Raw genomic sequence first — 14477 nt, 5'->3', positions numbered from 1 at the left:
AATAATAAATAGTGATAGGTGGCATTTGATTGGCCGCTGTGGATAATATAGGCAAATAGCTTTCCCTTCAATTCTGTACAGTCTCCTGAGTTTCAGTCTGTTGGTGGATAGAACGATTTATGGAAAATGCCTCGTTTCCTTTACAAATGACTCGGAGGATTTGCGGTCACCGCCTACATTTACGGCTCCAGGCACTCCTGTTATTAACCTCAACACACAGTGAAAGTATTTGTTCAGCAATGGTTTACTTCACTTGCCCGCCTTTCTGTTTCCAGGTGAGAAGTGTGTATGCGGACACAATTTCATGGAATTGCTCCGGTCATAGGCATCCCTATTGTTGTTCTTTCCTATTCTCTCCAGCACTCTGAGAACACCATGAATGTGGAAAGTAACTGCTTAAAGTGATCATGTACTTTGCACATACTGAGCATCCCATCCCCCGCCTACCCTGCTCAATAAAGGGGAACTTCGACTTTTACATTATTATTAGTGGGAAAGTACAGGATGCTTAAAGTGGAAATCCAAGATTTTTTATTTAATAAATAATTACCCCTCTGTTAAAAAAAAAAAAAAAGAATTGTCAATCTCTACGTACCGTCTTCACACTCCATTGCCGTCATTGACTTCTTTCTCGGTCCAGGGCCAGTAGTCATTTTCGGCCAGAACGACACCTGCATCGTTTTGCCCGTTTCCTGTGAGCCCAGGCTGTCACTTGTGCTCTTGTCCCTAGGGGGCGCATCATCGCACAGGCTGGGCTCACAGTAATCCTGGACTGAGTTTCGCTTACAGGTCATTATATGAGCACCACCTAGTTTTGGAAGGATGCCTGCCCACCCCTTCCTCCTTCCCTGCCAATGTTGGCAGAAGAAAAAAATACTACTAACGTCTTCAGACCTGTTAGACTGAAAAGAGGTATGTATTGTATTTTTTTTATTTTAAAATGCCTTGGGAGAAGCGGGTATCCTAAAAGATGGTGTTTTGCTTTAAAGTGGTTGTAGCAGTATCTGCTCTTTTGTGCAAGGAGGAACAGGATGAGCACTGCCAGAGCCCTACAAAATGACCTCCAGCAGGCCACTGGTGTGAATGTCTCTGACCAAACAATCAGAAACAGACTTCATGAGGGTAACCTGAGGACCCGATGTCCTCTAGTGGGCCCTGTGCTCACTGCCCGGCACCATAGAGCTGGATTGGCATTTGCCATTGAACACCAGAATTGTCAGGTCCACCAATGGCACCCTGTGCTTTTCACAGATGAGAGCAGCTTCACCCTGATCACATGTGACAGACGTGAAAGGGTCTGGAGAAGCCGTGGAGAACTTTATGCTGCCTGTAACATGGTTCAGCATGACCGTTTTGGTGGTGGGTCAGTGATGGTCTGGGGAGGCATATCCATGGAGGGACACACAGACCTCTACAGGCTAGACAATGGCACCCTGACTACCATTAGATATCGGGATGAAATCCTTGGACCCATTGTCAGACCATACACTGGTGCAGTGGGTCCTGGGTTTCTCCTGGTGCAGATAATGCCCGGCCTCATGTGGTGAGAGTATGGAGGCAGTTCCTGGAGGATGAAGGAATTGGTACCATTGAATGGCCCCCACGCTCCCCTGACCTGCATCCAATAGAACACCTCTGGGATATCATGTTTCAGTCTATCCAACGCCGACAGGTTGCACCTCAGACTGTCCAGGAGCTCAGTGATGTCCTGGTCCAGATCTGGGAGGAAATACCCCAGGACACCATCCGTCATCTCATTAGGAGCCTCCCCCGACGTTGTCAGGCATGCATACAAGCACGTGGGGGCCATACAAACTACTGAGGACCATTCTGAGTTGCTGCAATGAAATTTCAGCAAAATGGACTCGCCTGCTGCATCATTTTTTCACTTTGATTTTCGGGGTGTCTTTGAATTCAGTCCTCTGCAGGCTGATAATTTTCATTTCCATCAGACGATGGGGTATCCTTACATTCCGACACGTTCCGAGTCCATGTCAGTATAGAGATCCAGCAGGAGATTCTTTTCCATTGTGATCTAATTTTTTTGAGCAGTGTAAATTCCTCTCAGGCTATTTGTACTGAAGTTGATCTATTGACTATTTTAAAGCAGTCACTGCCAGCAGGTGTAGCCACCAGAAGTAATCGTGTTCTGCCAGTGGGGAGATGGGGGATTCCTCAACACTGACTGTATTGATGGGGTAATCGAGCAATTTTCTTTCCTGCAACCTGTGGTGGAGGGAAATAAATTGCATAATCTATGGGCTGCATTTCTGTATTAGGCATCATTCACACTTGCACTGTTTATATGCGTTTAGAAGACATTTCCAAATGCATATACAATAAATACAGGTAATGATCTTTACCATATACAGCCGATGGCGCTTGCTTAACTGATACTCAGTATTGTGTAAAAAACTTATGGCAGCACAGGGGCTAAATGGTTAGCACTTCCGCCTGGCAGTACTCAGGTCGTTGGTTCAAATCTCAGCCACGGCACCACCTGCCTGGAGTTTGCATATTCTCCCTGTGCCTGTGTGGGTTTTCTCCTACACTCCAAAGACATGCTGGTAGGTTAATTGGCTCCTGTCTAAATTGGCCCTAATATGTGTATGCATGAATGTAAGTTAGGGACCTTAGATTGTACACCCCTTGAGGGTTAGGGACTGATGTGAATGTACAATATATATGTGTAAAGCGCTGCGTAAATTGATGGTGCTATATAAGTACCTGAAATAAATGACATACAGTCATGGCCGAAATTGTTGGCACCCTTGATATTTCTCCAGGAAATCATGTATTTCTCACGAAACGTATTGCATTAACACATGTTTTGCTATACACATGTTTATTCCCTTTGTGTGTATTGGGACAAAACAAAAAAAGGGAGGAAAGAAAGCAAATTCGACATAATGTCACACAAACCTCCAAAAATGGGCTGGACAAAAGTATTGGCACCCTTTCACAACTGCGGATAAATAAGAATGTTACAAGCATGTGATGCTCCTGTAAACTCACCTGGGGCAAGTAACAGGTGTGGGCAATATAGAAATCACACCTGAAAGCAGATAAAAAGGAGAGACGTTCACTTAACCTTTGCATTGTGTGTCTGTCTGTGCCACACTAAGCATGGACAACAGAAAGAGGAGACGAGAACTGTCTGAGGACCTGAGAACCAAAATTGTGGCAAAATATCAACAATCTCAAGGTTACAAGTCCATCTCCAGAGAACTAGATTTGCCTTTGTCCACAGTGCGCAACATTATCAAGAAGTTTGCAACCCATGGCACTGTAGCTAATCTCCCTGGTCGTGGACGGATGAGGAAAATTGATGAAAGATTGCAACGCAGAATAGTCCGGATGGTGGATAAGCAGCCCCAAACATGTTCCAAAGACATTCAAGCTGTCCTGCAGGCTCAGGGAGCATCAGTGTCAGCGCGAACTATCCGTCGACATTTAAATGAAATGAAACGCTATGGCAGGAGACCCAGGAGGACCCCACTGCTGACACAGAGACATAAAAAAGCAAGACTACAGTTTGCCAAAATGTACTTGAGTAAGCCAAAAGCCTTCTGGGAAAACGTCTTGTGGACAGATGAGACCAAGATAGAGCTTTTCGGTAAAGCACATCATTCTACTGTTTACCGAAAACGGAATGAGGCCTACAAAGAACAAAACACAGTACCTACGGTAAAATATGGTGGAGGTTCAATGATGTTTTGGGGTTGTTTTGCTGCCTCTGGCACTGGGTGCCTTGACTGTGTGCAAGGCATCATGAAATCTGAGGATTACCAAAGGATTTTGGGTCGCACTGTAGGGCCCAGTGTCAGAAAGCTGGGTTTGCGTCCAAGATCCTGGGTCTTCCAGCAGGACAATGACCCCAAACATACGTCAAAAAGCACTCAGAAATGGATGGCAAAGAAGCGCTGGAGAGTTCTGAAGTGGCCAGCAATGAGCCCAGATCTAAATCCCATTGAACACCTGTGGAGAGATCTTAAAATTGCTGTTGGGAAAAGGTGTCCTTCCAATAAGAGAGACCTGGAGCTGTTTGCAAAGGAAGAGTGGTCCAAAATTCCGGGTGAGAGGTGTCAGAAGCTTATTGATGGTTATAGGAATTTGTGTGACATTATGTCATATTTGCTTTTCTGCCTCTGTTTTATATTTGTTCCAATACATACAAAGGGAATAAACATGTGTATAGCAAAACATGTGTTAATGCAATACCTTTTTTGTGTGAAATACTTGATTTTCAGGAAAAATATCAAGGGTGCCAACAATTTCGGCCATGACTGTAGATGTGCTGTATACAGGGTGTATGGAAGGTCTGGGGGCAGCCGGTGTATATAGATGTGCTGTATACAGGGTGTATGGAAGGTCTGGGGGCAGCCGGTGTATATAGATGTGCTGTATACAGGGTGTATGGAAGGTCTGGGGGCAGCCGGTGTATATAGATGTGCTGTATACAGGGTGTATGGAAGGTCTGGGGGCAGCCGGTGTATATAGATGTGCTGTATACAGGGTGTATGGAAGGTCTGGGGGCAGCCGGTGTATATAGATGTGCTGTATACAGGGTGTATGGAAGGTCTGGGGGCAGCCGGTGTATATAGATGTGCTGTATACAGGGTGTATGGAAGGTCTGGGGGCAGCCGGTGTATATAGATGTGCTGTATACAGGGTGTATGGAAGGTCTGGGGGCAGCCGGTGTATATAGATGTGCTGTATACAGGGTGTATGGAAGGTCTGGGGGCAGCCGGTGTATATAGATGTGCTGTATACAGGGTGTATGGAAGGTCTGGGGGCAGCCGGTGTATATAGATGTGCTGTATACAGGGTGTATGGAAGGTCTGGGGGCAGCGCTGTGGCTGGGTGAGTGGATGGATATAGATACAGAGTGTACACAACCTGTCAATGCAGCCGCTGGATGTACAGTCAGGTCCATATATATATATATTTGGACACGGGTACAATTTTAGTTTTTTCAGGTGTTTCCCAAAACATATTCCATCTCTAGTTCTATGAGGGATTTTATTTTGTTAAATTTTGAGTAGCATAATGAACATTTTCCTCCTGCATCCGCTGAATGCCGGCAGGAGAGAGAGGAGGAGAAGGCGGCTTTCAGCAGTAGAAGAATGGAGAGGATGGGTTCCTGTATATGCCGCCCAAGTGTAAAACACAATGTGACAGGGAGGCCGCACGGGCCCCCTGGAGCATGGAGTGGAGCTGCCATTGTGACCACTGACGCTACACCAGTGGTTGGGGGTGTGTGGTAAAAACACAGCTGAACTATGGGGTTTTACCGCCATGAAACTGCAAATTTAAATGAGCCCTTACTGTCCTGAGTCCCCTGTAAGGCTGCTTTCACACTGATGCTCTGCGGTTTGCCCACATCGGGGGTGCAGCTCAGGGCTTTGCCATAGACTTCTATTATATCTTGCAGGTGTAGCACTTTCAGAACACGCACCAAACCCACAGGATATAATGCAAGTCTATGGCTCAGTGCAGCTGACCTGCAGGAAAGGCTCCGTTGCTCTGCGCTGAACCCTCGGTGTGGGTAAGCCGCAGCACACCAGTGTGAAAGCAGACTTATAACACTAATATGCCCATTGCAAAACTATGTGTTTAATAATCTGATTGTTTCCTCTTCCAGCTTCTTCTGGCATTGCACTCCAGGCGGCTAGAAAGGTCCCAGGTGAAGTGCAGTTGGTTTCGCTCAGCCTGGGACAGGAGACGGCGCTACAGAGGAAGCATCGGTTTATGCGGCTCCGGCTTCCTCCTCTGCCAGCGCCGGCTCCGGCTTCCTCCTCTGCCAGCGCCGGCTCCATGTGCTCTGATGCTCTGGGATGGTGGATTGACAGCCCGAGATCTGGGCTTGCTGACCCTCCATCCCAGAACATGAGGTGGACATGAGGCAGAAAGGGCTCATTTAAATTTGTAGTTTCTTGGTGGTAAAACCCCATAGTTGAGATGTGTTTTTACCACACCCCCCAACCACTGGTGTAGCGTCAGTGGTCACAATGGCAACTCCACTCCGTGCTCCGGGGGGCCCGTGCGGCCTCCCTGTCACGTTGTGTTTTACACTTCGGCGGCATATACAGGAACCCATCCTCTCCATTTTTCTCCTGCTGAAAGCCGCCGCCTTCTCCTCCTCTCTCTCCTGCGGGCATTCAGCGGATGTATGAGGCGGTCCACATCGGAGGGCTCCGCGTTCCTCGGGTTGAGCACCCCTGGTATACACGCTCTCAGGACAGGTTCCGGATGGCTGTGTACACAACTCTCCCCAGTGCTGCTGCTGTGGCTGGGTGAAGGGATGGCTGTCAATACATAATATACAGAATGTACACGGGGGGGAAGCCACTAGATAGACTGTGTACAGTGAGATGGTAGGGTGGGGGTCCTCGGGCCTGCCTTGAAGTCTAGGGGCAGAGGCGTGGCCATTAGGTTCCTTCCTCCCCTGTCCCTGGGGGGGGTCTCTCTTCGACCTAGTAATTGGTGGTCGGCTTTGGCTAGCCACAAGGAAAGGGGTCCGTCAGGCCTTTTGGCTAGGTGGACCATGTGGAAACCTCAGTCCCTGTCAGGAGCCTCGCGCCCCGGGGGATCAGGGTAGAGGTCCTACCCCTTCGGGGGGTGGACTAAAGCACACCCCTAAGTGCACTTTTTTGTGTTTGTGTTTTGCACTTGCACGTTTTTTGTCCACTTTACGGGTTTTTCGTTTTTTTTGCATTTCTGCGGACTTTAAAAAAAAAGACTGTGTACATAGTATATAGAAGCTTTCAGTGGCAGCCACTGTGGCTGGGTCAGTGGATGGCTGTAGATACACTTGTGTCCATAAGCCCTCGGGGGGGCCGCTGCTGTGGATTCATGCTAGGCGTGAATTCAGGGTGGTCAGGACCACCTAGATGGGGTTGACTGCTTCCTGAATTCTGTGTGCATTTGTTCCCCCGGTCATTGTTTTGTGTCAGTGAATGCACGCAGGGGGTGGGGGCTGGGCGCAGTAACACATAAAGCTGATTGGTTGAGATAATTGATGATCGGAAATGTTGGACATGTTGTAGACATGATGTGCATCTAGCTGGAAAGACCTGCATTCTTCTCCTGTAACTACGGTGGCTAAAACTGTGTGTCTTTCTGTTCAGAACACGTCCCCACAGCGTGCGCAAGAGTGGACGCGCTGCGTTCTCACGGTTACCCCAAAGAAGCTTTACGCCTGGCCGTCGCCATCATCAGCACCCTGAGACTGCAGCAGCAGCGGCAGTTGGAGATCTACAAGCAGCAGAAGAAAGGTGAGGATTGGGTCAGCCATGGAGGGACTGGGGTGGGCCCAGGGTGGCATGTGCCTGCTGTAAAGGGGACAGCCGGGTTCTTCAGGGCAGTAGGCGAATGTGCCTAACGTGGTATAAATATTCCTAGACCGTGTCATTGCAGGTGAAGGGATGGACTCTGCTCATCCGACCCCACGAGTCCAATATTAACCGTTTCAATACACTTTCCCCCCCAGGCCATCTTTCAGGTTTCAGCGCTCTCACACTTTGAATGACAATTGCGCGGTCATACAACATTGTACCCAAACTAAAATTTTATCATTTTCTTCACACAACTAGAGCTTTCTTTTGGTGGTATTTAATCACCGCTGGGGTTTTTATTTTTTGCTAAATTAACAAAAAAAGACCAAAAATTTTGAAAAAAAACCACATTTTTCTTTGTTTCTGTTATAAAAGTTTACAAATAAATAATTGTTCTTCATAAATTTAGACCGAGATGTATTCTGCTCCATGTCTTTGGTGAGAATAACCCAAATTAGGATGTATTATTTATCTGTAGGAAAGTTATAGAGTTCACAAACTATGGGATAGATCTGAATATTGATCAATCCTGAAGTACTGACGGCCAATCTAATTTCTTGAGGTCCAAGAATGTCAGAACAGTACAGATATCCCCCAAATGTCAGGACAGTACAGATATCCCCCAAATGTCAGGACAGTACAGATATCCCCCAAATGTCAGGACAGTACAGATATCCCCCAAATGTCAGAACAGTACAGATATCCCCCAAATGTCAGGACAGTACAGATATCCCCCAAATGTCAGGACAGTACAGATATCCCCCAAATGTCAGAACAGTACAGATATCCCTCAAATGTCAGAACGGGACAGATATCCCCCAAATGTCAGGACAGTACAGATATCCCCCAAATGTCAGGACAGTACAGATATCCCCCAAATGTCAGGACAGTACAGATATCCCCCAAATGTCAGAACAGTACAGATATCCCCCAAATGTCAGAACGGGACAGATATCCCCCAAATGTCAGGACAGTACAGATATCCCCCAAATGTCAGGACAGTACAGATATCCCCCAAATGTCAGGACAGTACAGATATCCCCCAAATGTCAGGACAGTACAGATATCCCCCAAATGTCAGGACAGTACAGATATCCCCCAAATGTCAGGACGGGACAGATATCCCCCAAATGTCAGGACAGTACAGATATCCCCCAAATGTCAGGACAGTACAGATATCCCCCAAATGTCAGGACAGGACAGATATCCCCCAAATGTCAGAACAGTACAGATATCCCCCAAATGTCAGGACGGTACAGATATCCCCCAAATGTCAGAACAGGACAGATATCCCCCAAATGTCAGGACGGGACAGATATCCCCCAAATGTCAGGACAGTACAGATATCCCCCAAATGTCAGAATAGTTCAGATATCCCCCAAATGTCAGAATAGTTCAGATATCCCCCAAATGTCAGGACAGTACAGATACCCCCCAAATGACCCCTTTTTGCAGAGTAGACAGTCCGACGTACTTCATAAGAGGAATGGCGAGTTTTTTGAAGTTGTATTTTTTTGTCATAATTTTTCCGAAAATGAAAAAATGAAAAAAATTATTTTCACTATTTTTTTTTTTTTACATACTGTCACCAGTGCAGTACAGCGTCATCATATAACTGGCATGGCGGTGATCAGGGACACTGACTGGTGACAGTATGAAAAAAAAAAAATATATATTTTTTTTTAATTTTTTAATTTTATTTAATTTTTTATTACATTTTTTTTTATTTTTTTTAAGATTTTTTTTCATATTTTACTATGACCAAAATAGTACAATGTTACCATAGTAACATTGTACTACTTTGGGGAAGTGATCAGTATTTTTTTTTTTTTACACAATTTGCTTATAGCAAAGAATTAGTTTGCTATAAGCCAGCATTTACCTGAATGAAATCGATTCATTCAGCTTTTTTTTTTTTTTGTGCTTAACTGTGATTTGGTCACAGCTAATCACATGACATGTGCATGTGATTAGCTGTGACCATTCACAGCTAGGCACTAGTATACAATGGATGGCATCATGAATGAAGCCATCCATGTATACAACTGTCATGTGACCTGCTGTGATTGGTCACAGCAGGTCACATGGTACCAGCAACGGGAGCCGGTACTCGGATCTGTCATCGGCCGTGTCCGAGGTGCACGGACGGCGACAGATCACACTGCTGCGCCGCTCTGCACTAGCGCAAACGGCGCATGTGCGGGAGCACGCCAAATGGCGTGCACCCGGAATGGAGGAACACATCTGAAGCCGCCAAACGGCCATTGGCCAAGGAATGCTAAGGAGTCAGAGGGCCGTGGTCGGAACGATGGCTGAGGCCATTCCTTATCATTGGACTCCTGGGGTTGGTTGAGAAACGTCCATCCCGTCACCTGTATCGGCTGACACTGGAATCGGTCAGACGCATGCTCCCCTCTCCTCTCTTGCCACTGGGGTGATCTTTCTTCCATCCACAGCTTGGAGCGGCACCATAAAGTATACTTTTCACTGTAGACAGCGGGATTGATGGTCATTATAGTGCAGGTTGAGTTAATCGCACCGCCTTCTATTTGCAGAGCTGATTCAGAGAAATACAACCACAATCACCAATCTGGAGGGATGGGTGGGACACCCGTTGGACCCCATTGGGTGTTTGTTCAGCACACTGACCGAGGCCTGCCGGGTGGACGATGAGAATGCCATGGAGGGGCCAGGTATGAGGGTCGTCTTGTAAAGCAGAGTTACGTTCTGAACTGTGTGGGGGATCCCCGAGCAGATGTGGGTTTGGTGTCACCGTGTCCTCTAGCCTGTCCTCAAACCACGCGTGATTTTCTCTCCTCCCAGAGCTCAGCGAATCACAGCATCCAAACTACCAACACGTGTGCGTGTCCAGCAGCCCCCTGGAGAACGGCGAGTCGTACCTGTCGCTAGCACTGGAGGTAGCCCTGATGGGTATGGGGCAGCAGCGGCTTATGCCTGAGGGACTCTACGCCCAGGACAAAGTGTGCCGCAACGAGGAGCAGATCATTGCTCGGCTACAGGAACTGGAGCTGGACGCGGTGCTGGTGCAGACGCTGCGCAAACAGTGCATCCTTCTTCTGGAAGGTGAGAGGCAGACGGGCAGCTTCAGGGGCGGGGAACTGAACCTGGAGGAAGACATTAAATCGAGCTGTTTAAAGGGTTACTTCACATTTATAGGAACAAATGGAAAAAGTGAACACCCTACACCCTGTCCACCCCACTGGTTCCTGCTGTATTTACCTCCATGGATGATGAGCTGTCAGTACCCATGCAGCCCGTGCAGCAGTCTGGAGATCTGAAATGCCCGCGCTTCTCCTCCTCCTCCTGCAGGGCTTCCGGGTTGTACAGTCAGGTCCATATACGTATATTTGGGCACAGGCACACTTGTAGTTTGTTTTCAGGTATTTCCCAAAACATATTCCAGGTATGGTTCTATGATGGATCTGGGCGGACAGTGCGCACTCTCAGGTGTAAATGGAGGGGATGTACATCCACATTGGGGGAGGGGTTTAGGAATTACAGCTGTTAGGAGTCGCCACGCCCCCTTTTCCTCCTTTCTGATGCTTTGCCTGAAGTCTGGAACCCATGGACATGACCACAGACTGGGTTTCCTCCTTTCTGATGCTTTGCCTGAAGTCTGGAACCCATGGACATGACCAGAGACTGGGTTTCCTCCTTTCTGATGCTTTGAAGTCTGGAACCCATAAACATGACCAAAGACTGGGTTTCCTCCTTTCTGATGCTTTGAAGTCTGGAACCCATGGACAAGACTGGGTTTCCACCTTTCTGATGCTTTGCCTGAAGTCTGGAACCCATGGACGTGACCAGAGACTGGGTTTCCTCCTTTCTGATGCTTTGAAGTCTGGAACCCATGGACATGACCAAAGACTGGGTTTCCTCCTTTCTGATGCTTTGCTAGGCTCTACCTGCAGCTGTCTTCAGATGTTCTTTGTTTGGGGGTCTTTCTGCCTTTAGTTTTGCCTTCAGCCAGTGAAATGCACGCTCAATGGTGTGGAGATCAGGTGATTGACTCGGCCATTGCAGAATATTCCACTTCTTTTTCTTCAGAAGCTCCTGGGTTGCTTTTGCAGTGTGTTTTGGATCATTGTCCATCTGTACTGTGAAGCGCCATCCAATCACCTTTGCGGCATTTGGCTGAATCTGGGCTGACAGTATATCTGTAAACACGGGAGAATTCATCCGGCTGCTTCTGTCACATCATCCATAACCACCAATGACCCAGTGCCACTGGAAGCCATGCATGCCCATGTCATCACCCCGCCTCCCCCCATGCCATCACACTGCCTCCACCCGTGCCATCACACTGCCTCCCCCCATGCCATCACACTGCCTCCCCCCATGCCATCACACTGCCTCCCCCCATGCCATCACACTGCCTCCCCCCATGCCATCCCCCTGCCTCCACCCATGTCATCGCCCCGCCTCCGCCCATGCCATCACATTCCCTATATCCGCTCTCCCCGGACCCCGCATTCACTATATCCACTCTCCCAGGACCCCGCATTCACTATATCCGCTCTCCCCGGACCCCGCATTCACTATATCCGCCCTCCCCGGACCCCGCATTCACTATATCCACTCTCCCCGGACCCTGCATTCACTATATCCGCTCTCCCAGGACCCCGCATTCACTATATCCGCCCTCCCCGGACCCCGCAGTCACTATATCCGCTCTCCCAGGACCCCGCATTCACTATATCCACTCTCCCCGGACCCCGCATTCACTATATCCGCTCTCCCAGGACCCCGCATTCACTATATCCACTCTCCCTGGACCCCGCAGTCACTATATCCGCTCTCCCAGGACCCCGCATTCACTATATCCGCCCTCCCCTGACCCCGCATTCACTATATCCGCTCTCCCAGGACCCCGCATTCACTATATCCGCCCTCCCCGGACCCCGCATTCCCTATATCCGCTCTCCCCGGACCCCGCAGTCACTATATCCGCTCTCCCTGGACCCCGCATTCACTATATCCGCTCTCCCCGGACCCCGCATTCACTATATCCGCTCTCCCCGGACCCCGCATTCACTGTATCCGCTCTCCCCAGACCCCGCATTCACTATATCCGCTCTCCCCGGACCCCGCATTCACTATATCCGCTCTCCCCGGACCCCGCATTCACTATATCCGGTCTCCCCGGTACCCCGCATTCACTATATCCGCTCTCCCCGGACCCCGCATTCACTATATCCGCTCTCCCCGGACCCCGCATTCACTATATCCGCTCTCCCCGGACCCCGCATTCACTATATCCGCTCTCCCCGGACCCCGCATTCCCTATATCCGCTCTCCCCGGACCCCGCATTCACTATATCCGCTCTCCCCGGACCCCGCATTCACTATATCCGCTCTCCCCGGACCCCGCATTCACTATATCCGCTCTCCCCGGACCCCGCATTCCCTATATCCGCTCTCCCCGGACCCCGCATTCACTATATCCGCTCTCCCCGGACCCCGCATTCACTATATCCTCTCTCCCCGGACCCCGCATTCACTATATCCTCTCTCCCCGGACCCCGCATTCACTATATCCGCTCTCCCCGGACCCCGCATTCACTATATCCTCTCTCCCCGGACCCCGCATTCACTATATCCGCTCTCCCCGGACCCCGCATTCACTATATCCGCTCTCCCCGGACCCCGCATTCACTATATCCTCTCTCCCCGGATCCCGCATTCACTATATCCTCTCTCCCCGGACCCCGCATTCACTGTATCCGCTCTCCCCGGACCCCGCATTCACTGTATCCGCTCTCCCCGGACCCCGCATTCACTATATCCTCTCTCCCCGGACCCCGCATTCACTATATCCTCTCTCCCCGGACCCCGCATTCACTATATCCTCTCTCCCCGGACCCCGCATTCACTATATCCTCTCTCCCCGGACCCCGCATTCACTATATCCTCTCTCCCCGGACCCCGCATTCACTATATCCGCTCTCCCCGGACCCCGCATTCACTATATCCTCTCTCCCCGGACCCCGCATTCACTATATCCGCTCTCCCCGGACCCCGCATTCACTATATCCGCTCTTCCCGGACCCCGCATTCACTATATCCCCCGCTCTCCCCGGACCCCGCATTCACTGTATCCGCTCTCCCCGGACCCCGCATTCACTGTATCCGCTCTCCCCGGACCCCGCATTCACTATATCCGCTCTCCCCGGACCCCGCATTCACTATATCCGCTCTCCCCGGACCCCGCATTCACTATATCCGCTCTCCCCGGACCCCGCATTCACTATATCCTCTCTCCCCGGACCCCGCATTCACTATATCCTCTCTCCCCGGACCCCGCATTCACTATATCCGCTCTCCCCGGACCCCTCATTCACTATATCCGCTCTCCCCGGACCCCGCATTCACTATATCCGCTCTCCCCGGACCCCGCATTCACTATATCCGCTCTCCCCGGACCCCGCATTCACTATATCCGCTCTCCCCGGACCCCGCATTCCCTATATCCGCTCTCCCCGGACCCCGCATTCACTATATCCGCTCTCCCCGGACCCTGCATTCACTATATCCGCTCTCCCCGGACCCCGCATTCACTATATCCCCCGCTCTCCCCGGACCCCGCATTCACTATATCCCCCGCTCTCCCCGGACCCCGCATTCACTGTATCCGCTCTCCCCGGACCCCGCATTCACTGTATCCGCTCTCCCCGGACCCCGCATTCACTATATCCGCTCTCCCCGGACCCCGCATTCACTATATCCGCCCTCCCCGGACCCCTCATTCACTATATCCGCTCTCCCCGGACCCCGCATTCACTATATCCTCTATCCCCGGACCCCGCATTCACTATATCCGCTCTCCCCGGACCCCTCATTCACTATATCCGCTCTCCCCGGACCCCGCATTCCCTATATCCGCTCTCCCCGGACCCCGCATTCACTATATCCGCTCTCCCCGGACCCCGCATTCACTATATCCGCTCTCCCCGGACCCCGCATTCACTATATCCGCTCTCCCCGGACCCCGCATTCACTATATCCGCTCTCCCCGGACCCCGCATTCCCTATATCCGCTCTCCCCGGACCCCGCATTCACTATATCCGCTCTCCCCGGACCCCGCATTCACTATATCTGCTCTCCCACAGTATACAGAA

The 14477-nt window shown here is 50.1% G+C and overlaps 1 protein-coding gene across 1 annotated transcript in view; it reads left to right on the top strand.

The window, feature by feature from the left end:
* Positions 1–239: 239 nt before the first annotated feature.
* The window catches only part of LOC149450499 (zinc finger SWIM domain-containing protein 5-like), a 32597-nt gene continuing 18359 nt past the window's right edge, over positions 240–14477 (top strand). Inside the window, exons 1-5 of the mRNA XM_089691960.1 lie at positions 240–275; positions 5645–5696; positions 7131–7277; positions 9893–10030; positions 10161–10421. Of these exons, the coding sequence (XP_089548086.1) occupies positions 240–275; positions 5645–5696; positions 7131–7277; positions 9893–10030; positions 10161–10421 (634 nt within the window). The remainder of the gene's footprint in view (positions 276–5644; positions 5697–7130; positions 7278–9892; positions 10031–10160; positions 10422–14477) is intronic.

The sequence above is a fragment of the Staurois parvus genome, unplaced genomic scaffold (assembly GCF_062004578.1).
Source record: "Staurois parvus isolate SC_StPar_1 unplaced genomic scaffold, SC_StPar_1.0 ptg000574l, whole genome shotgun sequence".
Taxonomy (NCBI): domain Eukaryota; kingdom Metazoa; phylum Chordata; class Amphibia; order Anura; family Ranidae; genus Staurois; species Staurois parvus.
This window is presented reverse-complemented; position numbering and strand designations above follow the sequence as displayed.